The sequence below is a fragment of the Sminthopsis crassicaudata genome, chromosome 6, assembly GCF_048593235.1.
Source record: "Sminthopsis crassicaudata isolate SCR6 chromosome 6, ASM4859323v1, whole genome shotgun sequence".
Classification (NCBI taxonomy): domain Eukaryota; kingdom Metazoa; phylum Chordata; class Mammalia; order Dasyuromorphia; family Dasyuridae; genus Sminthopsis; species Sminthopsis crassicaudata.
In genome coordinates this window covers 203,438,843-203,466,092 of record NC_133622.1, presented here as the reverse complement: position 1 = coordinate 203,466,092, position 27,250 = coordinate 203,438,843, and the positions used below count along the sequence as shown (strand labels likewise).

General features: G+C 34.9%; 1 protein-coding gene across 12 annotated transcripts in view; it reads left to right on the top strand.

Moving 5' to 3' along the window:
- STK33 (serine/threonine kinase 33) overlaps window positions 1-27,250 on the top strand; it is a 264,638-nt gene that overhangs the window by 194,842 nt on the left and 42,546 nt on the right. For all 12 annotated transcript variants that reach the window (XM_074275720.1, XM_074275726.1, XM_074275721.1 and 9 more), the window contains 3 exons: window positions 1,760-1,898; window positions 4,410-4,498; window positions 19,736-19,820. In XM_074275720.1, coding sequence (XP_074131821.1) covers window positions 1,760-1,898; window positions 4,410-4,498; window positions 19,736-19,820 — 313 coding nt within the window. The remainder of the gene's footprint in view (window positions 1-1,759; window positions 1,899-4,409; window positions 4,499-19,735; window positions 19,821-27,250) is intronic.

The window sequence follows — 27,250 nt, the reverse complement described above, 5'->3', positions numbered from 1 at the left end:
AATATTTACTTGGTAAATCTTTCAGAGAAATCCAAATTAAGATTTTTTTGGGAAAAAAAAAAAAGATTTATTTTCTATTCCAGTCACTGAAAACAGTGCATTTAAAGGTTATCTTCAGTAACTCAAGTATCTTGATATAGGTTTCCCCCCCTGCCCCCACACATCTCCTGGATTATAAAGTAGAATGACAGGGTACACTTGTCTTACTATTCAAATATTTGAAATTGTCTTTTAATTAAATATGCAAGAAGCAACCAGATGGATCAATACTTATATAATTAGAACATTATTCCATGGAAAATAGGCTAAGCAAGACATTGTGAAGAAATAACAAGGCTCTTTGGTTCAGCATAAGAATAAAATATGAAAATAATTTGGGATCACTCTTGTTCACATCATGTGTTCAGCTGTCAAAGCAAACCATTGAGTAGCATCTTACTCATTCTAACCCTATCAACTCAGTTTAATGGATATGGTTAAACAAAAGAGCTTTCTGTCGTGTCCTCAGCAGGATAAGCTGATATACCTCTTTTCTCAGATATAGAGACATCATAGCATAATGAACTAGGAGTAGAAACCCAGATTTTAGTTCCAATTCTGACACTAAATTTCTGTGTGACCTAGGACAAATTACAAACACTATAGGTCTTAGTTTCATAATGTGTAACAAAGGAGAGGGTTAAACTTAATGGCCCCTAAGATCACATCTGCTTGGAAATTCTGTGTGGTCTGACATCTCTGAAATTTTCCAAGACAAAAGGTAGGAACTAGAGTAGAATCATGTGATGGTGCTAAAGGATCAATAGAATTCAAGAAAAAAGTCAAGAGACATATGATATGAGACCAAAAAAAGCATCAGTTATTGAGAAAATAAAGAAGGGTCTGCCCTAAACAGAAAGTATGACACAATTTGCCACATTACTTATCCTACAATCATGTGTACATGTTAATGCTCATACATATGATATTTACCTGTATTCTAGATTCCCCAAAGTGTGCTTCTTCTGAACAACTTCATGTTATTAGCTACCTTCCAGTGTAATAACTGGTTTCAAGTAGCTCTAAGTATAAAAAGTAGTCAAGATGTCAATCATAAGCCAATTGCCCCAACAATGTAAACTATGTCCAGACTTGGGAAAAGCACAATTCAGTTATTGATATTACATAAGCAATCTGAGGAACACATATCTCTCTGACTCCTCCACCACAGGATTCAGAAAACCAAGTATTTGAGCACACATATATAGAGGGCAGCTCATAACCTTACATCTACACAATTATATCATAAACATGAATCCTACCTTTCTTTTCCCTTCACTTTCTTCCTCACACCCTTCTCTTTGAAATAGTGGCAGTATATTGGCCAATTTGGATACACTAGTGTGATTTCTAGAGCCCCCCTGCTTAAAAACCTTGTGTTTGGCATAGTCTCAGAAAGGTCAGAAGCAGTGGGGACAGTCTCCTATACTAACATCACTTATACTTTCACCTCCACAAACATAATTGTTCTCTTCTGCCCTATAGGCTGAGAGTTGAACTCTAAAGGTTTTGAAAAAATCATTTGAACATAGTTATCTCCCTGTCTTAATAATGTGATAGCATTTAAAATGAAACCGCTCATCTTAAAAGATCCAGATTGGTGTGTTTTATTTTTATTATCTATGCATTTAAAAGCTTGATCTCATTTAACAATCCAAAAAATATCCTAATATCCTATGCAAAAATCTAAATCTCTTTACTTGCTTCGTTTAAATATCAGCGGATGTACCTTGTGATGGAACTCTGTGAGAATGGAGAACTTAAAGAAATACTGAACAGGAAAGGGCACTTCTCAGAGAATGAGACGAGGCAGATCATTGAGGATCTTGGGTCAGCTATCGCATATCTTCATAAAAAAGGTAAGGAGGGAACACATTGGTTACATGTATTCAATTAAAAGGATAAAAATGATAAGGATAATACATTTATGTATTTTACATAAACTAACTCATTTGACCATTTAAAAACAACTGCAAATTGTAGATATAGAGAGTAATTATTGTTTGTATATCACAGATGGGTAAAGTTAGAGTCATAAGACTAAAAGACCTTTCTTAAGTTCACATGGCTAGTTATGGAGGTCACCAGGTAGAAAGTGGCAGAGCCATTACTCAAACCCAAGGTTAAGAAATTTTAAATTCAACACCCTGCATTGATCCCTAAACCAAAGATGAAAAGAGAAACAAAATTATAGAGTGTATCATTTGGATGAATAAAGTAAAATTTTCTAAATGGAATACAGAAAATATTTTAAAATCATCTATCACTAAATCATAGATTTGTAGTTGGAGATGCTTTTTAAAGGTTGATAGTCAAACTTCATTTTGTAGGTGAGGAAATTTAAAAAATTAAAACCAAAGTACCGATAAAGGATAGAATTAAGAATTAAAATCTAATGCTGCTGATTCCAGATCTATCATGCTCCCCACTACACTATGCTGTGCAAGTTGGGTTAATTCCAGGAAAACAACAAATATGATAAAATTTATTAATGAAAAAATAAAGGCTACACACATGATCCTATCTCGTATAGAGAAGCTTATCCTGTTTGAAGAAAGCTTTTGATAAAATATAGCACTTGTGTAGATTAAAATAGTTGAAACCATAGCAATAGAATAATTTTCCAGAATACAATCAAAAGTATGTATCTGAAACTATAAGCTATTATTGTATATAGGAAAGAAACACAAAAAAACCCATTCCTTTTAAAAATAGGTGCTAAATATGGATATTTACTCTCATCATTCCTATTTAACCATTTATAAAGATCTTATAAATAGAAATAAGGCATAAAAAGAAATAAAAGGAAAAATATTAGTAATGAAAAAATTGAAGTATCTCTTTTGGCAGACTGTATGCCTAGAAAACCAGAGGCAGTCAACAATAGCAACAAAAATTAATGGAGCAATAACTTCTATAAGGGAGTTGGATATAAAATAAACCCACTAAAATCAAGTTTCTAAATTCCTCTACCAGAAGCTGATACTAAAGAAATACCTCTTATGATAATGGGAAAATGTATCCAGGATCAAGACATATGAGATCTATACAAATACAATTTTAAAATGATTGACAGAAATCAAGGAAGAACCAAAGAAATGAAGGAATTAGTTCAAATATAAGGAGTCATAATGAAACTATTTCTCAAATTTGCTTATAAATTTAAAGCAATATCAATCAAAATACCAAATAGCTATTTTGTAGCTTTAGATAAGATGGTAAGAAAATTCATTTGGAAAAACAAATGGGAAAGAACATTGTGAAAAATTATGAAAGGGAAAACTGGTGGAATGGAATTAATTTCACCCAGAAAACAATTATAAAACTTTGGAGTCCAATGCCCTTAAGCAATGCCCTAAAATTACCAGGTTTGCTTTTAGGAGTAGTGACTAGAGTAGGAGTAAGACCATCAGTGAAACGGCAAGATTAATAATGATGATGAATCCATCCTTTTTTCTGTTGGGCACATCAGCATGCTTAAACGAAAACATTACCAGTAAAATTTACCAATAAAATCACTGGTCCAATCTTTAGTCCTATCCCCATTGTAATTTTTTTTTTTCTGAGGCAATTGGGATTAAGTGACTTGCCCAGAGTCACCCAGCTAGGAAATGTTAAGTGTCTGAGATCAAATTTGAACTCGGGTCCTCCTGACTTCAGGGCTGGTGCTTTATCCACTGCACCACCTAATTGCCCCCTATCCCCATTGTAGAGCTAAGAATTGTGAACCACTTGACATGTTTTTTTTTTCCTCACCTCCAAAGAAAATTTAATCATGTCAGTGGTTTTTTCAGTTTTGTTTTTTTTTTTTTTTTTCCTTCACCGAAGTGCCAGCAAATGCGTTTTTAGTGGAAAGGTACCAATTGTAATAATGATAACTCCCTTTTACATAGCACTTCATGGTTTATGAAGCACTCTCTTTACAATAGCCTTATGGCTATTAGTAGGACGGTTGTGTTTATCTCCACTTTACAAAGGAGAATACAAGATCCTAAGAGGTGAAGTGAGTGATTTGACCAGTATAGCTAGTTGGTTGTTGCCCTTCATTCTCGAAGAGGATCTTGTCATATAGCTAGGAGCTAACCAAGTCAGGGATAGACAATCACTCTTTAAAGTTCAATTATAATGTTGTGTGCATTATCTCCCTCTGAAATGAGAAAACAGGAATCGAATTTTCCAGCCTGGTTTCCAGAATCTCCAAACTTGTATCTTACATGGTTTTACAATGGCAATCCTTGGGGTGTTTGTAAGATATCATTGGCAGATTCTTTTGACAATCATTCAGACTTCCCTTGGTATCCTTTCCAAAATAATTTTCAATTACTAACCCCAAGTTATCTGGGTTTTTTTTTTTTTTTTTTTTTTTGTAGATATTGTTCATAGAGACCTAAAGCTGGAAAATATTTTGGTTAAAAGCAGCTATACTAATGAAAAAAATGAGACCAACTTTAACATAAAGGTAAGAAAATTAGTGCTAGAAAGGATCTTGGAGATTATCAATTTAAACCTAAGAAACTGTGGGTGTGGAAAGTGATATCCAAGTGTCAAAGTCATTATCTCCCTCTAAATGCATATTTGTAGCATTTTGAACAGAGACTAAATGGTTTTCATTTTTAAAAAGACTTCTCACAGATGAAGATGTAACTGACACGAATAATTTTAGAAGTTACATATTCTTCAGCATAAGAAAGCCTTTCAGCAATACCACTTAACTTCTCCAATTATTCTTGTCAGTTACATACTCATCTATGAGACTTTAACATTTTAAAAATAAAAACCATTTACTCTCTGCTCAAAAGCCTACTTTATTAATGTACATACACATTTGGATAACTCAAAATCACTTGTTATGCTGAGCAAACAGATGCTCTGAACTATAATTAATTTCTAAATTTTGCCTGACATATAATGTAAATGTGTTTATAATTTAGAGAAAAGCACACCTAGATTATGCTTTGATTCAGCCAACAAATGCATTTCAACAAACATTTATGAGGTGTGTGCCACATGAAAGGCCTTCACATCACTCCCCCTCTGGTGCTGCATTCAGGGCATGGAGGTTTCTGAAAAGCCATGCCAGCAGAGCACAATTTAGACAGCTTTACCATGCTGTAAGGACTCTGGGACTGGTAGAGGTAAATTTTGCCCGATGGCTTTCAACCAACTTAGTTAAGTAGGGAGAGGAGAATCATCAATGATCTGACCAGCTGACAACTAGATGATGAATTATTTGGCTATGGCAGCCATCAAAGCAAAGCAAAATAATGTATGCCTTTTAAAAGTCCTATGTGACCTCTCTTTGTTTCTTCAATACTACTGGCAGAGAGGTGAAAAAGAGACAGAAGGTCCTAAAAATCATAGCAGTTTTAGGCTCACATTAATTTAACTAGTTATATTAATGTGATATTTTTGTCCAGTTACAAGATAATTGACATAACATTGTGGAACCGAGTTATGTTAATCTTGATATTCTTAGTATAAGTGAAACCAAAAAATAAGAAAGTTGCAGCAAAATGGAATGATAGGTCCTAGATTCTATTTGGAGAGCAAATCAAAGAATTAGTAGAAGTTGTTTCATTGTTTATACAAATCCAATTTGACAGTTTTTATTATTGTTTGAAGGCAATAAGAAATAATATTTCAGGGGATTATTTAGCTATCCTTTGTGGTACACAGGATAAACATTTGCAAAAAAAAAAATCCATCATGAAAGAAACTGCATTTTGTGAACCAACATTTGTCATTTGTTGCAGAAAATGAGAAAGTAAAGAAATTCTAGGAGGAACTCAAAACCATCCAAATTAAATTGACATATACTTTAATACTCGGTTATTTCAGTAAAAAGGTGGGTGTAGAAAAGGACAGTGAGAATTGTGTTGGAAAAAATGATTCAGGGTTAAGAAATTGAAGAGATCAAAGAAACCTTTCATGTGTATATTATTACTTTCTTCAAGAAGGCAGTCTGAAGTTGACCAAGAACAAAACTTCTTTTATATACACAGAAATTGGCTGTGTTTTAATAGATAATAGAATTGCTGATGATAAATCAGCTACTTGTGACTAGATCACTGATTTGTTATAACAAAGGTGAAAATCAACATTAGTTTGGGGCGAAAGGGTTCAAAAATAAGGTGAAGATGTAGTATGCAATTAGAATAGCTCCAACCTGACCTATTCAAATAGACTGATGTTCAAAATGGAAAATAGATAAAAGAACCGACATAAAAATTATTGAAATTTACTATATGTCTCTAACTGATGTATTTCTGTAATGAGAAAGACAAAAGAGATTAGAAACCATTCCATCCCCAAAATATTTAATTTCCTTGTCAAGTTTTAGAAGCTGACAAGAAAATGGTGGTTTAGAATACAAGCTCATTTTCAAAATCTTGTGAAGAAGAATGATCTAAAAATTTGAGTAACATGATGTTGTCTAACATCAGTAAGAGATGGAGGGAAAAAATAGGTCTGGGAAAAACTTATGGAAAACTCATCAACTTAGGTCATTCATTACAAGAATCTCTTGTGGATGATATAGAAAAAAAAAGATGAGAAAAATCTATAAAACTTTTGACAAGAAACTATTTTCTTCATTGACATCAAGTGAAGCCCAAATACCTGGATTTTTACCATTTCATTTACTTAAGTGCTACATGATGAAGTAGGAATAACACTGAGGAAACAAAGTCAAAATATAATTCAAGGAGATTCATGTCAAAAATGACAAGCAACTTTTGAAAGTGTTGAAGGTTTGATTTTTAAGATATCAAAAAGGAGAAAAAATTATAATTAGAAAAATAATTATTGCCCTTTCAGCAACTAAAATGACATTATTACATAAATACTAATTTTTAAACACCAATATTCTTCTGTGAACCTATATGACTATAAATAATTGTATGCAACAATCTCTGAATGAAACAAATTGAAAGTCATGCCAAGGACACTTGATGAGATGTGTGGTGGGCCTCTACATATTAGTAGTGATGAACTACACACAAAAAAAGATTTAAACATGCAAGACAGAGATGCATAAATAGTAAAAGACACCAGCTGACTTACATAGACAACAAAAAGAGAGGGTAACAAATGGATTGGTATCCAAAAAATACTTAGAGAGTTAATGGAAGGTTTCCAATATGTTGACTTGGCCTGCTATAGAGATTTATGGAAAGTGACAAATAAAGAGTCGCACAGAATGAAAATGTATGAATGAGTTATGATCTGGAATGTTGGGGAAAGAACTTACATGGATAAGATCAGATTCATTGAAGAATTTAAGTATGTGAAGAAATTATTTGAATCTATATTCTTTGATAGAAACTGCCTTTGTCATTGTAGACTACAAGGATCTAGCATAAGTTAAAATTAATACACTAAAATAAATGTCTTATTGATTCTATATGTGTGATATTTTTTTCATGTCCCTTTCTCTTCCCTTACAAGGCCAATTCAGGGCTTAATTATCTTTTATCTGTATTACTGAAATGGCCTCTTAAATGGGCTTCATCTTCTTAAGTTTCTCCTTTCTCTAATTCATCCTCCTCTAGCTGATATTCCTAAAACATAGGTCTTACTGTTATTTTCTTATTCAGAAACTCCATTGGTTTTCTATTCTCTGAGGTAAAATACAAATGCTTTTGTTGGCATTCAAAACCTTTCACAATCTAGCTTTAGCCTACTTTTCCTAACTTACTAAACTGTACTCCTTTTCACATACTCTATAGTCCATTCAAGACAGTCTATTTGTTCTTCCACACACATACCATTCATGACCTTGTGTTTGTACAGGCTGCTGCTCATATTTAGAATGCACTCCTTCCTTGTGTTGTACAGCTTCTTGGAATTCCTAATGTCTTAATAAAGCTGGGCTCAAGCTCCACCTTCTACTTGAGTTCTTCCCTGATTTGCTCAGCTGGTAGAATCTCTTCCCCAAATTATCTTATGTTTACTAAATTTACTCATATGTATAAATGGTGTTTCACAGTATGAGCTCCTTGAGAGCAGAAACTATTTCGGGTTTTGCCTTTTTATGCCCATTGCCTGATAAGCAATAGGTGTTTAATGAATACTTGTTGATTAAATGATTAATCAAGAGCTTTTGTCAAATTAACCATTACTTTAATTCTATGCAACAAACATTTGCTAAGCTTCTATTCTGGACAAGGCACCATACTAAGCCCTGGGTAAAGGTGTCAAATGCATAGTCTTTGGGTTGCAGGCAGTGCACAACACTTCTAAGTCTGGATCAAACTATATTAAAATGTAATTGAGAAATATTTAACAAAACAAATAAAATGAAATAAAATATTTGCAGCCCACAGGGGGGTCCTTATGTATGATTTTATGGCCCTTGTTTTTATTTGAGTTTTGACATTACTACCCTGAGGTCTGGGTGGCATGGAGAAACAAAAAGAAATACCATTTAAAAATAACTCCAATATATATAAAACAAATGAGAGAAAACCTACTAAAACACTCACACTGGAATTATATGAATATAGTTATAAAACAATCCTTACAGAAGTAAAGAATTAAACAATTATAGCCATATTAATTATATGTGGTTAGACTATGCTAATAAAGCAAAAATGACAATATTTATTACTTGAAAATACAGATATTAGTGTTATAGAAGCCAAACAAAGGATTATTTAAAAGAATTAAATAAAATAATAGCAATTTTTCTACAAGAGCAAAAAGTTAAGAATCTCAAGGGAAATAGGAAAGTGGTAAAAGGGGCTTACAACTATTCTGCAAAGGAATAATCAACAAGATATTCTGGTACTGATTTAAAAAATAAACAAATTGATTAGTGGATTAAAATGGATATTAAACATTCAGATCCAATTGAACATAATGCATAGTGATCCACAAACCCTAAGAATACATATATTGGGGAAAGGACCCACTATACAATAACTGCTGTGGAAATGGGAAAGTGATCTGGCAGAAATTAGGTTTAGACTACCTACCATCTGACACTTTAATAAGCTCCAAATGTTTTTCTTACATATCCTACATGTAAGAAACAATGTCATAAATTAGGGAATGAAAGAAGATATTTGTCAAAATCATAATAAAAATGAAGATTTGGAAGTAGGAAATGAGTAAAATCTTTTTAAAAGTTTTATCTGCTCTAAACTCATTTTACAGGTGAAGAAATTGAAACTCTGAAAAATAAAGTTATTTCCCACCAATGCACAAGGGTAGTAATCAAACTGAGATGCAAACCATAATTCTTTTTTTTATATTTTAATAGTTTTTATTTACCAGATATATGCATGAATAATTTTACAACATTGACAATTGCCAAACCTTTTGTTCTAATTTTTCCCCTCTTCCCCCTCCCCCAGATGGCAGGTTGACCAATACATGGTAAATATGTTAAAGTATAAATTAAATACAACATATGGACACATGTCCAAACAGTTGTTTTGCTGAACAAAAAGAATCAGACTTTGAAATAACATACAATTAGCCTGTAAAGGAAATCCATAATGCAGGTGGACAAAATTATAGAGGAATTGGGAATTCTATGTAGTGGTTCATAGGCATCTCCCAGAGTTCTTTCACTGGGTGTAGCTGGTTCAGTTCATTACTGCTCTATTGGAACTGATTTGGTTCATCTCATTGTTGGAGAGGTCCATGTCCATCAGAATTGATCATCATATAGTATTGTTGTTGAAGTATACAACGATTTCCTGGTCCTGCTCATTTCACTCAGCATCAGTTCATGTAAGTCTCTCCAGGCCTTTCTGAAACCATCCTGCTGGTCATTTCTTACCGAACAATAATATTCCATAATATTCATATGCCACAATTTACCCAACCATTCTCCAATTGATGGGCATCCACGTAGTTTCCAGTTTCTGGCCACCACAAAGAAGGCTGTCACAAACATTCTTGCACATACAGGTCCCTTTCCCTTCTTTAAGATCTCTTTGGGATACAAACCCAGTATCAACACTGCTGGGTCAAAGGGTATGCACAGTTTGATAATTTTTTGAGCATAGTTTCAAATTGCTCTCCAGAATGGCTGGATGTATTCACAATTCCACCAACAATGTATCAGTGTCCCTGTTTTCCCACATCCCCTCCAACATTCTGCATTACCTTTCCCTGTCATTCTAGCCAATCTGACAGCAAACCATAATTCTTAATGGGTTTCTTTTGTGTGTTGCTATCTTTAATCTTTGATATCTTATGAGAAATAAAATAATTCCAAGTTTTCCTTGGAAAACTTTCTTCCTGAAATTCGAAATCTTTTCAGAATAGCAATGGAGTGGAATTGGAGCAAAAGGGAAAGAACATTGGGTTATCAGGATGATAATACTGCTGGCTTCGTTACCTTGGGCATATTTTTCCTGACTCTGAAATGAGGGGATTGGATTAACAATGAAATAAGGTGGCCTCTGTAATCGTTGCTGTTCCGTTATTTCGACTCTTCTTGGTGAAGATAGTGGAGTAGTTTGCCATTTTTTTCTCTAGCTCATTTTACAGATGAGTAAACTGAAGTAAATAAGGTGAAGTGACTTGCCTAGAATCATAAAGCTGTCTGAGATCAGATTTGAACTCAGGAAAAGGAGTCTTCCTGACTTCAGATTGAGAACATTATGTATTATGGCACCATCTAGCTGTTCTCTGTAATAACACTTTTATTTACAAAAGTTACAGAATCTTATAATCGAAAGGAATCATTAAGGCCATCTAATATACCCTGAACCTGAACAAAATCCCATTAATACAAGCTGGATAAATCCAGCTTCTGCTCGAAGACCTTCTGTGAAGAGGAACTCAGTACTTCTTTAAGCAGTACATCTCACTTGCGTATAACTTTAATTGTTAGAAAGGTTTTTTTTTTTTTTTTTTTTTTTTTAATGTGAATCCTAAAGTCAACTCTGCAACATCTACCAGTTGTTCCTAATTCACCTCTCTTGGGGTTAACCAAACAAGTTTAATCCCACTTCAATATGACTGCTCTCCAATTTGAAGAAAGCTATTATGCTGTCTACCCTCGCCATACTCCCTTTCACCCCAAGTCTCCTTTTCTCTAGGATTAACGTTCATTCTCAGTTCTTTCATCCAGTCTTCATATGGCATGATATTGAGGCCCTTTACCACCTTGGTCTTGTTCTTCCAACTGCTTTTTATTTGATCAATTCTTCCCTAAAATGTGATAACCAGAATAGAACACAAGACTCCCTATGTGGTTTGACCAGGGCAGATCAGAAGGGCTATCAGCTTCCTGGTCCTGAACATTAAGCTTTGATAAATACAGTCTAAGACTGCATGACTTTTTTTGTAACTTGTACTCACATTGAGTCTGTAATATTAATAGCTAACGTTATGTGACATTGAAAGTTTAGCAAAGCAATTTATGTATATAATTCATTTTACCTGCTCTAATGTTGTAAAAACAGGTTTTTCAAGATAGTATGGCTGAGTACCTGCCACCCCCATCTCATACTTGAAAAGTTGATTTTTTTTGAACCCAAACATAAGACTTTTTATTGTTGTTATTGTTTTAGACCTGTAATTTCATCTGTGTTGATTATTGCTGGTGTGTAAACTTCCTCTACCAGTATAGTTCAGCAAATGGCCTACACCTTGTTTTAAAGCGCTGCCTGGGGCACTGAGAGATTAAAGTGATCTGCCCATAGTCACACAACTGAAATGTATCGGGCAGGTCTTGAACCTTCTTTACCTGAGTTTGGTAATCTCACAACTCTCTGCCACAGCACCTCTCACTTTACATTTAGTTCTATAATATTGCATCTAATTGTATTCTGGCCTGTTGATTTTTTATTGGATCACGATCTTGTTTCTAATGTGTTACTGATTCCTCCTCCCTTTGTGTTATACATAAAGATTATATAACCATGTCATTTTTAACTTTATCGCGGCTAAAGGTATTACACAGAGTTAAGCACAGAGACACCATATTCGAAGTTGACCCAAACCCCTTTGGGCTTGGCCATTCAATTAATTCCAATTCACTTAGCTATTTGTTGTTTGTCCTTCATTTCTTTTTTTAAAGCTTTTTATTTTCTTTATTTTTTTATTATAGCTTTTTGTTTACCAGATATATGCATGGGTAATTTTTCAGCATTGACAATGGCAAAACCTTTTGTTCCAACTTTTCCCCTCCTTCCCCCTACCCCGTCTCCCAGTTGGCAGGTTGATCAATACATGTTAAATATGTTAAAGTATAAGTTAAATACAATATATGTATACATGTCCAAATGATTATTTTGCAGTACAAAAAGAATCGTTGTCCTTCATTTTCAAAGAGAAAGGTTGACATCATGGGTGATGTCTTCACTTATGCATAAATTAACTTTAAATGGGACAGAATTGTACAAAGAAAGTTGCACATTCTTTCTTTCTGAGTCATCCAAGTCCAGTGGCAGGACAAAAGTCAAGATGACTGCCCATGGTCCTGGGTAGATGACCGTGGTGTCTTTGATATCTGACCAAGATCTAAGCTCTCCATAGCACTACAGCCAGCTGCATGTTTATTGGAACAAATTTTTCCCATCCACCCATTCTGCTAGGAAAATCTTCCTTCACATGCTTAGGGTAGATATAATCCTAACTCACCCATAAGTTTGAGATCTGTTGATTACTCTCAGCCTTTGGAGATGGTAAACACCTGGTAAACACCAGGGGCTGACCACTGCAATTGGTATAGTTTCTTGAGCCACAAGTGAAAATTGGGTGCATTATGATGGACATTAAAAATCAATGGGCAGTCCTGAAAAGGGCTCAGCATCCCTCATATCAGAGGTACTAGATTTTTGGAACAGTCCATACACCCCACTTTGGTACTACTTAGCTGTGCTGTTGTTTAGTTCACGTCTCTCTATCTGGTTTACAAGAATAGTATGAGACTTTCTCAAGATACTTTGCCAGTCTAAATACCCTCTAGAGAAGACAACTGAAATTATTGTGGTATGACAGATACTTTAAAATTTTAATTATGAGTAATATATTTTGTTTTTAAATTTTCTTTATTAATAGATATAACCTTTATATAACTATATAATATATAACTAAAACCTTCATATAATCATAACTGACCCCTTTCCCTTTCTAAGGGAAATATCACTCATAATGGAAAAAAACAGTTTAGCAAAACTAACCAACAAATCAACTGAATCTTATAGTATGTGTGCTTTTGCCCATCCATAGCACCTCAACTCTGCAATGAAGGGAAGTGAATAGTCTCACGTCTTTCTTGGGACCAGAATTAGTATTTCCTATATAATATATATTCCTATATTCCTATGTAGTATTTGATTGTATATTTTTGTTCTTTCTGTTTATAATATTTAATCATTGTGCATATTGTTTCCTTTGTTTTTCTGTATTATTCATATTTATTATTTTTATGGTAGACTAATAATTTATTACATGAATGTACCACTGTTTGTTTAGCTGCCATTCAACTGATAGATAACTACTTCATTCCTAGTTTTTGGTTATAAATATTTTGTGCATATCAACTTTTTTTCTACCCTTGGAAAAGATGTTTAGTAGTGGAATATCTGATTCAAATTATGTGAACACTATAGTGACATGACCTATTCCTGATGAAACTATATGTACTTTGTGTTCACTGATTTTTCCCAATATTCACAATCATTCTTTTAAATAATGTTTTGTCCATTGCTGCTAATTAATAAAGTAACTCAATCCTCAGAACAACACCCAAAGTTTTTGGTTGTATATTCAGTGAGCACACTGGCTTTTCTACTCATAGTTTTTTAACACCAGAATCCAACCTAAAGTCCAAACACAAAAGGGGAATTTTTTATTTTAAATGTATATATAACACTGAATGAAAAGATCAGTGTAATTACAATTGACTTCCAGCATTGTTGATTTATATGGGCATAACTTTTCATTGATTTGCTTTTTGCATTTTAATGATATATTAGTTACACTTTTATGTTGTAAAAATAAAGGGAAATAAGATGGTTCATAATGACAATAGATAGTAATATTCATGCATACTTGGAAAGATAATTGGCTTTGTTTTGATAGCCTTTTAAACTAATAGAAACATGGTAGAATTTTAGGAATAAATATGGCAAAATCTGCTATATTTTACACTGTAAAAATCAACAAATTAATTTGGCCTTTAAAATTTTAAAGATCTTGGAAGTCTGACTAGCTTCTAAGCCCTTTTGTGGATCCAGGGAGTTAAATTAAATAAAACATAATTTCATTTATTAAAGGTTGACAAAAATGTACACATATATTTATATATAAAACAAATGCAAAGTAATGGGGAGTAGATACAGGGAGAGGAAGCAAGCCTTGCATTTGGTGATCTAGAAGGGGATCTGGAAGGACCTCATATAGAAGGTAGTTCTTCAGCTGAGTTTGAAGAAAACTACTGTAGAGCAGGCAAAGAAAAACTCTATAACAAATCTAAAAAGATTGGACAGAGCTAGAATGTGAAGAGATTAAATGACAATAGAGGAGTTTGATCCTAGAGGAAGTAAGGAGTTATTGGAATTTATTGACCAGGGAAGTATGATCGGGACCGTATTTCAGGATCATAATCTGGGTAGCTATATAGCATTGGATGAATTAGAATAGGAAGAAACGAGTCAAGAAAGCTAATTAAAAGATTCAGGCAATCTAAACGAGATATCTAATGAATTGATGGTCATCTGAACTAGGATAAGGGCTATATGAGTAGAGAGAAGGGGACAAACAAATTTGATAGACATTTTGGAAATAGAATTGATATGATTTTGGATCTTTTTGGAAATGTGGGATGAAGAAGAGTACGTTGAAATAACATTGAGGCTGTTATCCTGGATGACATTAAGGACAATGATGCTTCCAATAAAAGATAGGAGAAAGGATATTTGGAGGAAAGATTGCAAACTTGGTTTTATACTATTGAGATGCCCTTGAGACACCCATTTTGGAAAGACCAATAGGCAGTTGATAATTCACCACTGAAGGTTTAGGAGAAAGACTACTCTTTTATATAGTTTTGAGAATAATTGATGTAGAGATGATAATTGAACCCATTGTTGATATTTATAGAAAGGAATGAGAAGGTAACTAGAATAGAGTTGTAACCTCATTCATAGTGAGTATATGGCATATGGATACTGATCATGCAAAGGGGATTGAAAAGTATCAGTCATACAGGTAGGAGGAGATTAAAGTGAGAATTGTGTCACGGAAATCTAGAAGAGAGAGTATACAGGAAGATAGGATTGTCACTGGTGCCAAATGATACAGAAAAGTCAAGAAGGATAGATGTTGAGAAGGGAAGTTTTGATTTGGTGATTAGAAGCACATTGGCAATGTTGGAGAAAGAAGTTTCAGTTAAATGATGATGATGTCAAAAGTCTGATTAAATTAAATTTAGAATAGAGGCAGTGAAAGAAAAGTATAGTTAGCCTTCCAAGAAATAAATGAGGCTATAGAGATAAAACCAAAGAATTGTGAAATGAATATAGAAGGAGATGGCAAATTATCTTGATTTTTATCAGCTATGTCTGTTAAGACCTTATGTAAGAAGATGATGGGAGTGGGTACTGGGGGAGTCTAAAGTAGGGAAAAGGAAATTTATAGCAGTTACTAATGCCTCATTGCTAATATATTTAAAACTATAAAATGATCATTGGGACAGAGAATACCTTTACTTTATCCGTGTTTGTGCTAGGAAAGCTTCTAGTGTTTTTACACTGGAAATAATAGCTAGTCTTTGTTTTAATTATATGCTTTTAATTATATTAAAGAAAGACCCATCTATGTCTATACTTTTGTAGGGCTTTTAATGTGAAATCCATCCAATTTCCTGCAGAATTCTTCCCCTTGCACACAGAAGAGGAGCAAACCTAAAGGTGAACCCTTAAGCCCTCATCATCTCCCATTTGAACTATTGTAGTTTCATAACTGGTTTCCCTATTTTCAGTTTCTCCCAACATCAATCCATTCTACATCCATTTACCAAAATAGCCTTATTAATATGTAGTTCTGAGTACTGAAGAAGATGCACACTCCGTAATCCAGCACTCAGTGACTTCAACAATCTGTTTCCAATCTACCTCTCCAGTCTTAACAAATACTCCTCTCCTGTAAATTCTCCATGCTCCAACCAAACTGGACTACTGACTGTTTATCATTCTTTTTCAATAATTTCCCATCTCCTTTTTTCAAACCATTCTTCACACTTAGAATGGATATCTTTCCATTTCCACCTATTGAAATCTTGCATGGTGTCCAGCAATTGGAGAAGGACTGAACAAATTATAGTATATCAATGTAATGGAATACCATTGTACAGGAAGAAATGATGAAAAGGATGGTTTCAGTGAAAACTGGGAAAACTTTTGATGAAAAAACTGATGCAGATTGAAGTGAGCAAAGCAAGGAAAATAATATATTTTACAATGCTGTACAATAACAGCAATATTATAAAAACAACTTTAAAAACCTTAAAAACTCTGATCAACACAATGACCAGCCTTGATACCAAAGGACTAAAAATGAAGCATGCTATCCACCTCCTGACAGAGATATGATGGACAACAGTTTTTGGACATGACTCATGAAGGATTGTTTTTGCCTAGCATATTTGTTACCAGGATTTTAATTTTCTTTTTTCTTTTTCTAATGGGGAGATGGATGGGGGAGAAAAGTCAATTTTTTGTGAATTGAAAAAATATATTTTATTTTATTTTATTATTTATTTTTTAAATTTAATTTTAAAAAGCAAACCTATTCCTTCAAGAAGCCAATTTAGGGACCACCAACTCTGTGAAGCCTTCCTCAAATTGGTCTTTCCCTCTTAAAATGTCTTTTACAACTTTGTTTAGTCTCTCCTTTGTATTTACCATTTTCTATCTTGTAGTTTTTTGTATGCAGGAATACTCCAAATAAAGTTTTCATAAGTAATAAAAATTTTCAGTAATGATATTAATACATTATTAACATGTTTCTTAATGTCACAAAATCCCAGTTTTCTTTTAATTCATTCAAGAAGTCAGAGACAACTATAATGTAGTATATCTTAGAATGTTAACTTCCGAGCCAGGAAGACCTCACACATGACCCTGAGCAAGTAATTTAATCTCTAATTAATCTTTAGACAACTCTATAAGGCTTCCAAGCTGCAGAAAAGGTCCTGACCTGCGTTGGCAAAGGGAGTTTCTTCACCTGAGGTTCCTTCTATCTTTGAAATATAGGTCCAGTCCCTCTTCTCCATCTTCTTAATAACTAAAGATCGTCTTGATTTTCCAGCCCTGCTCCTTCAGAATCTATTAGCCTGCGTCTCCCAGTCACTACTTGTACCTAAAACAATCACCATGAACTGCTTTTCCTTAGCTAAATCTCAAAACCCCATGACATCATTCCCAACTTTGCCCTGCTTTTAGACTCAAAAGATGGGAGTCTTCTTATTGCTCCCACTGGCATTCCCTCTCTTTGATATAAAGTCTTCTCCCTATTCTTCTTTTTCAGATGCTTACAAAATAGGGACACGCTTTCCCCATGTTTCAAAATAAATTTCAAAAGCTGCCTGTGTTCACCTCTGTTTACTCCTTTTTGTTTGTTTCTCAGTGCCCTTTGTTCTAGTTCCCACTACCTCACTTAACCATCCAACCCTTCAATTGAAAGTGCTCCCTCTGAAGTTACTAGTGGTCTCCTAATTGTTCACTCTGATGGTCTTTTCTCAGTCTTCATTCTTCCTTAATTCTGTAGCATTTACTACTACTGACCACACTGTCCTTTTAGAGTGTGCCATTAAATGTCATTTCCATCATCTTCTCTGACTTTCTTCTTCTCTGACTCTTCTTTTTTTTTTTCTCTCTCTCTCTCTCTCTCCTCTTCCCTCTTCACTTTCCTTTGCTAGCTCATCATCTATATCATACTCATAATTAAGAGTATTCTCCTTCCCAGGTGAACTCATCAATCCTTATGGGTTCAATTTTCATTTTCATACAGATACTTCCTAAATCTATATCACACCCTAGTCTCTTGAACTCTAATCCTGAATTTCCCATTTGCCAATTAGGCATTTTCAACTGAGTATCCCAGAGGCATCTCAAACTCAATTTGACTAAAACTGAATTTCAGGTGTGAAACCCCACACGTCTTTCATATTTATCCTTCACTCATCTAGATTTCCATTCTCCCCATTCTCTTCAGCTCTTTTCTCTTATTTCCAGTAAGTTGACCTAGTACATCATTTCTCAAACCTGTCCTCTTCTCTCTACTCATATGATCATCAACCTAGTTAAAGTCTTTATCAACTCCCAATTAGACTATTACAAGATCTTCCTAATTGTTATCTTGCTTCAAGGCTCTTATTATTACAGACACAGATGCCAAAGTGATTTTCCCAAAGTGTGGGTCTGATCACACCATTCTCCTCAGTAAAGTACAGTGGCTTCCTTGCTACTGTCAGTATCCACATAAACTCCTCTATTTGGTTTTTAGCCCTCTTCACTACCTGCTCCAACATAACCTTTTTCCATATTGTTGAGCATCATTCTCCTTTCCTTCACTCTTGGATCCAGTCAGACTAGTCTTCTTGTTCCTCTCTCTTCTCACTCCCATTCTTGGAATCTACTCCCACTTCACTCCTTCTTCTTAAACTATCTCATTTATGTCAAAATCCAACTCAAACACCACTTTCTAAATGAAGCCATTCCTGATCTTTTCCTTTTCTTCTGCCATATTTCACCTACATAATTATCCTGTATTTATCTTAGAAATGCTTTATATGGGGCAGCTAGGTGGCGCAGCGGATAGAGCACCAGCCCTGAATTCAGGAGGACCAGAGTTCAAATCTGGTCTCAGACACTTAACACTTCCCAGCTGTGTGACCCTGGGCAAGTCACTTACCCCCAGCCTCAGAAAAAGAAAAAAAAAAAAAAAAAGAAAGAAATGCTTTATATGTAATAATATATGGGCATGTTTCCTCCAGTGGAATATAAGCTTTTTGACATCAGGGACCGTTTCATTCATATTTATATATGAATACACACATATAAATACAAATAAATATGTGTATAAACACACATATCCACATTTGTGGTTTTGATCTTCAGGCTGTACATATGCAAACATACTTGGATATGAAAAGGAAGGTTGGCAGACTCTGGGTATACTAGTAGCTAGGGGCCCTTCCTAGCTGGGGAAGACCAAGGAAGCTCTGACAACTCTTATTTTGGAGTAGGATGTATATGTACACACACACACACACACACACACACACACACACACACACACATCCTATTCATAATATTGTTGGCATGGCTCTAAATATCCCCCATGATAGTTGTTTAATCAGTTAATAGTCATGTATTTGTGAAACAGATTAATGCTAGACAAGGTAAACCTGTAAATGGTTTTTTATTTCCCCCACTGAATCATAAGTTTTTTTTATTTTATTTTTAGGACAGGGGCTCTTGTTTTTTCTCTGAATTAAATGAATTGCATTTAGTGCTTAATAAATGTTTGCTTAATTGAATTAAAAGCACTGTATGTGTGGTCAGTGCTCCTTATTAACTTAGTGATGGAGTTACAGGAAGGCCTTCCAAAAAGAGCCCTGCTCCACTGTAATCTGAGCTTGAATTTCTACCACTGGATTCTTCCAGTTGGAAACAGACCTGCCTGGCAATCCTGCGCCTTGATACTCTTGAGTTTCTTCCTCTAGGTGACTGATTTTGGTTTAGCGGTGCAAAAAGAGGGCGGATGTGAAGCCATGTTGCAAGCAACTTGTGGAACTCCTATTTATATGGGTAAGTTCAGCATTTCAAAGTTTTAAATCATGAAAAAAAACTTATTGAAAACAAACTATAAAGCTTGACTATTATAATGTGATTTTTCCTTAACCAGTGAAGAGTAATAAGGAATTCTTGATACTTAGATTTTTCGAGATGGAAATGACCTTAGAAATCATAGAAATCATATTGAATCTGTTCACAGGTGAGGAAATTGAAACTCAAAGACTGGGAAGGACTTGCCAAATTATTGGCAGCACAGGACTTGAAATTTTGTTCTGTCCCAGGAGTAGTTATTGAGCACCCAGTGGTCTGTGCTAGGCTCTGGGGTCACAAAAGAAAGCCTGCCCTCACTGAGCTTACTTTTTTTTGGGGGGGGGTAACAACATGTGCATCTATAAGTGAATACAAAATTCATCCAAAGTGATTTCCTGAGGATAGGAGTAAGATCTGACATGCAGAGCAGATTGTAAACAATAGAATAGGAGATCCATAAGGCACAATGGAAGAGAGGGATAGGGATTAAAGGGATGGAGCCAACATGAATGAATACAAAGGAGCTGGTAGTGTGGGTCAGAAAGGAATCTTCAATCTAGGCAACCTAGAAGTCAGAATGACAAGTTGAACTATAGAAATTACTTTTTCCTTTTTTTTTTTGTCCTGAAGCAATGTATATGTTGATTTGATTATCAGCCCCTCAACAGGAAACATATATGCCTTAGACCAGCATGGGGGTCCTGCCGAGATTAGTTTTGGTTATCACTTTCATTTACCAGCTCTGCAACTAGGCTCACCTCAGGGCTGAGAGACTTCCCTCTAGGAAGTATCCCAGAGGAGGAGGATTAGGAGCGCCTCTGGCCTTGGATAGATGGGCAATGTGGAAGGAGACAGGTGGCAAGGCAGCAGATGACCAGGCTCTGGCTCTACCTGAAAATCAAGGCAGGGATCAGTGCAGTTCTGCAGCCATTCTGGACCTGTTTCCAAACTCTAAATGCATTAAATTCCTCTTCTCCATACTACTTCCTAACATTCTTTTCAATGTACTGAAAAAGATAGTTGGTCCGTGGTCCAGCTATAGAACTAAAGCATGTTGGGTAATCTAGATATGTCATGTTTCACATTACCTGGATATGCAGCATATAGCAAGAAACTAAGTAAGAACTAACTAATCAACTCAAAAGCACTTATTACTTATTAAGCACCTATTAGTTCCAGACATTGTAGGATAAACATCAGGCATATAAACCCCATCCCCGATACAAAACTGTTCCTGCTCTCAGTAAGCTTATATTCTATAAGCAGGCAAAACATATATAAAAGGTACATGTGTGTGTGTGTGTGTGTGTACACACACACACACACACACACACACACACACACACACACATATATATATATATATATATATATATATATATATATATATATATATATATATATATGTTCAAAGTAAGCAAATACAAACTGATGTTGAGGGGAAGGCATGAGCAGCTACGAGGATCAGAGAAGTGGTCATTTTGAGCAGAAGAGAGGGAAGGCTTGAGAGAGAGAAGTAGAGACCAGTTCCAAGACTATTGCAAGAGTTCACTTGAGTTGTATGGCTGGCCGGAACAATAGTGGTGAGAAGCAATGGATTGGAATGGAGATTGTGCACTTAGAATTGGTAAGCTTTGACAACTGATGATCTCTAACAGGTGAGGGACAGTAGGAATGATTCCAAGGTTATAAAGCTGGCCTTGGAAGAGATAGGAAAGCCAGGAAAATAAAATCATTGGCTTTTGTGGGCTCCATTTTTCTCATTTTCTGAACGTGCTTTTGTTGTGCTCAACATCATTCCCAATGAAGAGCCAACAATGACAGTGCAGTGATTGGGCGAGGTAATCTTTCAGTTCCCTTCTCACCCCAAGACTGTTTTCTGTGATTTTCTTTACTTAAACTTGGTAATTGTCTTTCATATATCTCAGATCCAGATCTTAAGAGATCCATTATTATCCCCATTTTACAAATTAGATATATAAGCCCTTGAGAGCTAAAGTGACTTGTCTAAGGTCACCAGGCTATCCATGTGAGTAACAGGGCCAGTAACCTGGGTCCTTGCTGTGAGAATATGAAGAGTATTCATTTGGGGAGAACCATGCCAGAACTTGCCATACTTGGGAAGATGGGGTGAGATTAAAAACATGAATATTTAATGTTTCAAAATGGAAAGATGACCAAATAGGTATTTTTCATATAAATAGTTTCACCAACCTTTTTTTCTCCTTAAAGATAGTCATTTATCAATGCTTGATTATTTGGAAATAGGTTATCCTTTTTTTGTCATTGTTTTTATTCTTCATTGTCCTCCTCCTGTACTTCTTCCTTCTCCTTCCCTCCTTCTACTTTGGGTTTTTTTCTGCCACCAAAAGAAGAGTAAGGAAGAAGAAATAGAACTCAACCCAGAGATTCAATTTAGTATTTAAGAAAAGAATGTTGGACATAGAATCAGGAAATATCTAATTGGCTCTTAGCTAGCTGTGTGATCACAATCTATAAAATGGGGATAATAATACTTCTAATATCACAATTTTGTGAGGATCAAATGAAATAATATATGCTCAAACACTCCGCAAACTTGAATTGGCTAATTCTTTTTTTTTTTTAAATTTTTATTATATATATATATATATATATATATTTTATAATATTATCCCTTGTATTCATTTTTCCAAATTACCCCCCTCCCTCTATTCCCTCCCCCCGATGACAGGCAATCCCATACATTTTACATGTGTTACAATATAGTCTAGGTACAATACATGTGTGTGAATATCATTTTCTTGATGCACAATAAACATTAGAATCCGAAGGTACATGCAACCTGGGCAGACAGATATTAGTGCTAACAATTTACATTCACTTCCCAGTGTTTCTTCTCTGGGTGTAGCTACCTCTGTCCATCATTGATCAACTGGAAGTGAGTTGGCTCTTCTTTATGTTGAAGATTTCCACTTCCATCAGAATACATCTTCATACAGTATTGTTGTTGAAGTGTACAGTGATCTTCTGGTTCTGCTCATTTCACTCAGCATCAGTTGATTTAAGTCTCTCCAGGCCTCTCTGTATTCCTCCTGCTGGTCATTTCTTACCGAGCAATAATATTCCATAACCTTCATATACCATAATTTACCCAACCATTCTCCAACTGATGGACATCCATTCATCTTCCAGTTTCTAGCTACAACAAAAAGAGCTGCCACAAACATTTTGGCACATATATGTCTCTTTCCGCTCTTTAGTATTTCTTTGGGATATAATCCCAGTAGTAGCGCTGCTGGGTCAAAGGGTATGCACAGTTTGATAACTTTTTGGGCATAATTCCAGATTGCTCTCCAGAATGGCTGGATTCTTTCACAACTCCACCAGCAATGTATTAGTGTCCCAATTTCCCCACATCCCCTCCAACATTTATCATTATTTGTTCCTGTCATCTTAGCCAATCTGACAGGTGTGTAGTGGTATCTCAGAGTGGTCTTAATTTGCATTTCTCTGATCAGTAGTGATTTGGAACACTCTTTCATGTGAGTGGATATAGTTTCAATTTCTTCCTCTGAGAATTGTCTGTTCATATCCTTTGACCATTTATCAATTGGAGAATGGTTCGGTTTCTTATAAATTATGGTCAGTTCTCTATATATTTTGGAAATGAGACCTTTGTCAGAACCTTTGTTTTTAAAAATATTTTCCCAATTTGTTACTTCCCTTCTAATCTTGTTTGCATTAGTATTGTTTGTACAGAAACTTTTTAGTTTGATGTAATCAAAATCTTCTATTTTGTGATCAATAATGATCTCTAGTTCTCCTCTGGTCATAAATTCCTTCCTCCTCCACAAGTCTGAGAGGTAGACTATCCTCTGTTCCTCTAATCTATTTATTATCTCCCTCTTTATGCCTAAATCATGGATCCATTTTGATCTTATCTTGGTATATGGTGTTAAGTGTGGATCCATATCTAATTTCTGCCATACTAATTTCCAGTTTTCCCAACAGTTTTTTCCAAATAATGAATTTTTATCCCTAATGTTGGAATCTTTGGGTTTGTCAAAGATTAGATTGCTATAGATGTACCCTTTTTTGTCCTTTGTATCTAATCTGTTCCACTGATCTACCGGTCTATTTCTTAGCCGAATTGGCTAATTCTTATTGTTTTTCTGTGTCTGTGGGCAAGAGACTTTCTCTTTCCTGAGTCTCATTTCATTTATCAAGGTGTACTATAGCTACCTCATTTAGTCATTGTAAGGGTCAAATGAGCTAGCTGGAATTTCCTCAAAAAGAACAGCTAAATAAATGATCCACGGAGAAAGTATTGGGCCTAAAGTCAGAAGACCTGAGTTCAAGTCTAGCCTCCAACACTTATTAATGATGTGATACTGGGCGAGTCACTTTATCATGTTTGCCTCAGTTTCCTCATTTGTAAAATGAACTGGAGAAGGGAATAACAAATCTCTCCAGTATCTTTGCCAAAAGAACCTCAAATGGAGTCATGAAGACACAACTGAACAAAAATATCTTAAAACATCACTAAGTATGATTATCATTGTTAATCCATTTTTATTCTTGGAAATTGTTCTTTAAAAGATGTAGGTGGCGACATGAGGCCTGAAACAATTATCTAAAATGTATTTTTTTGTACTGCCTGACTTTTGTTTATGATACTACTTTTCTCTTTAGCAAAGAGAATTCAAAGTTGATTTTACAGGTATGCCTCATTTTATACATGTTTTTTAAAAGTTGTGTATCCTATATGCTCAGTCTAGGGGAAGATGAGAACTTTAAAGTATCGTAAAGATTTTAGAAGTTGGGGGAAAAGACAATGGAGTATAGGGCCTATGGTTCTGAGACTAAATAGACTCAAAAGAGGATATTCTCTACTTCCTAGTTCTAATCCAAATAGTTGGATAGTAGAAATACCATTAAAACCAGCCTAACACATTTTATTCAAACTAAGATGAGTTAAAGATGTAGTGTTTTTTTAAGCATAAAGTATTTGATTTAAATGTCTAAGATTTTGCCTTTTTATGTAATTGGAAAAAGAAAATATTTTTGAGAAAAAAGAAAAAAGCCTTTTGTATCAATCTTATTTAGGTAAAGCACATTTTAGTAGGGAAGATGGCTATTCTAAGGCATTTGCTTGTGGATCCTTTTGTTGAGAAATGAAAAAGCACTGAATTAAGACTAAAGAGATCGTTTTCTCTCATTAACTCAGACCTAATATTTATATGATCTCGGACAAGTCATTTGACTGCTCTCATACATTTTGTTGTTGTTGAGTTGATTTGGTTGTGATGAATCCTTCATGACCCCATTTAGGAATTTCTTGGCAAAGATGCTGGAGTGGCTTGTTTTTCCTCCTCCAGTCCATTTTATAGATGAGGAAACTAAGATAAACAGGATTAAGTGACTTCTCCAGGGTCAAACAATGTCTCATGTATAAAATGATAGAATTTCCTAGCTGAAATATCTTTTTCAAATTCATGGAGATTTGTAAGGGTTTCTCCTAACTCCAGCATCCTGTGATTCTAAACCATGTGACCATATATGTCACTGAAACTCTTGACTATAGTTTTCTTTTCTGTAAAATGGAGACATTGACCTGCCTATTTCAAGGACCAAATGAGATAAAACTGTAAAAATAGTGTAAAAAATTAGAAGCAAAGAACAGGCCCTTTGGTAAATGAATACATAAAGCTAAATTTTTGCATATTAAACTTATTTGAAACAAAGCACACCTGCATAATACTTCAATACTTCCAGGATGATTAGTTTTATGAGTGTAAGTCCATTTTCCACTTATGTCAGTCACAGCCTGTCCATACTCCAAGAACATCTCAGGGAGTTGAAATGGCTGGAAAAAAAGTTTACTATCTGGTGCCAGTCTATATAGATAATGAGCATCTGAGTGAGGCAGGTCTTCAGATAATGAATGTAGATCCCTTTTCTGGAGCCCTTCCAGCCAGAGCTGCATTAGTGACAGCTGCTACTGACATCCCCAGCTTCTTTCAAGGTTGATCTCATGGGCAACACACCTCTCCAGGAAGTCCTTGCTTTAACCCTGGCATAAGCACTCTCTCTTTCTCTCTCTCCTTATCTTCTCTGATATTGGCTTATAGCTGGTTTGTATTCTCCAGTAAAAGGGTCAGCTCCCTGAAAATAGGAAATTTGCATTTATGTCTTTCCTATAAGAAGCATTTAATGAATGTTTTTAATTTAATTAAATCAAATGCAAAAGCCTTTGTTAAAGTAAAGCTTTCGTGGAGAATCTCGGTAATAGTGGTACCTCCATACTTTGGAGAAGCTGTAGTCTCAATCCGCCATTACTGATCCCATCCCATCTATAGTTTCTCATCCCATGTAATGTTTGTTCAGATCTTCCCCATAATTCCTCCATAGAGGATCCATTCAATGTGCCAGAGGCTTTCCTTTGTTTCTTTTCATAATAAATGGTGACATTTAATTGTTATTTTCTTATAAGAAACATGACTTCATTGCCTTGCATTTGGATAGGCTATTAATCAACAGACATTCATTAAGCCAGGCACCAAAGGGATACAAAGACAAAAGTTTGTTTCCAGGACCTTATAATCCATAGAGGGAATAGAGATCATTTTGTTTTTAAAGCAAAGAGGTCCTAGGATTCTATTTTGTCATTAATTCAATCTGGGTTCCAGTCTAAGCTCTTATATTTTAGTCATGTGAACACAGGTTAGAAGTCTTTAACTCTTCTGGGTCTCTGATTTATAGAGGTTTCTCATTACAGGAGACCTTGGGGATCATCTAATCCAAATTCCTAGAGTTCTCTAAAAGGTCTTTTCTAGATCTAGCATGCCAAGTTTTGAACCATGTATGTAACTGGAGTTCTTTATGCTACATTTTTCTCATCTGTAAAATGGCAACAATAAGATTCACCCTGTCTAATTCACAGAGATGTCTCAAAGACCAAATAAGATAATGTAAAAGTAGTACCAAAAAAGAAAAATAATGAACAAATACAACATGCCTTTGATAAATATCTGAATAAAAGTAAAGTATATATAAAGTTTTCTTCTATAAAGGGAAACACTATATACCTCTGTAAGGATATATAAAATAAATACAAGTTAATTTACTCAGGGAGACACTAACAATTACAGGAATCAGAAAAGGTGTTGCTTAGTCTCAGTCTTGAAGGGAACTAGGAATTCTAGGAGACGGGGGCAAGAATAGAGTTAATTTGAAATATATTGAAGGAAACGGAGGAAGGACGGACAATGCAAAGGCAAGGAGATAGAAGATGGAAAGATGTATGAGGAAGAGGAAGGAAGCCAGTTAGATCTGGCCATAGAGTCTGTGAAGGGGAGTGATACATAATAAAATGAGACAAATTCAGGCTAGGTTGTAGAAGTCTTTAAATGCCAACTAGATAGATTTAT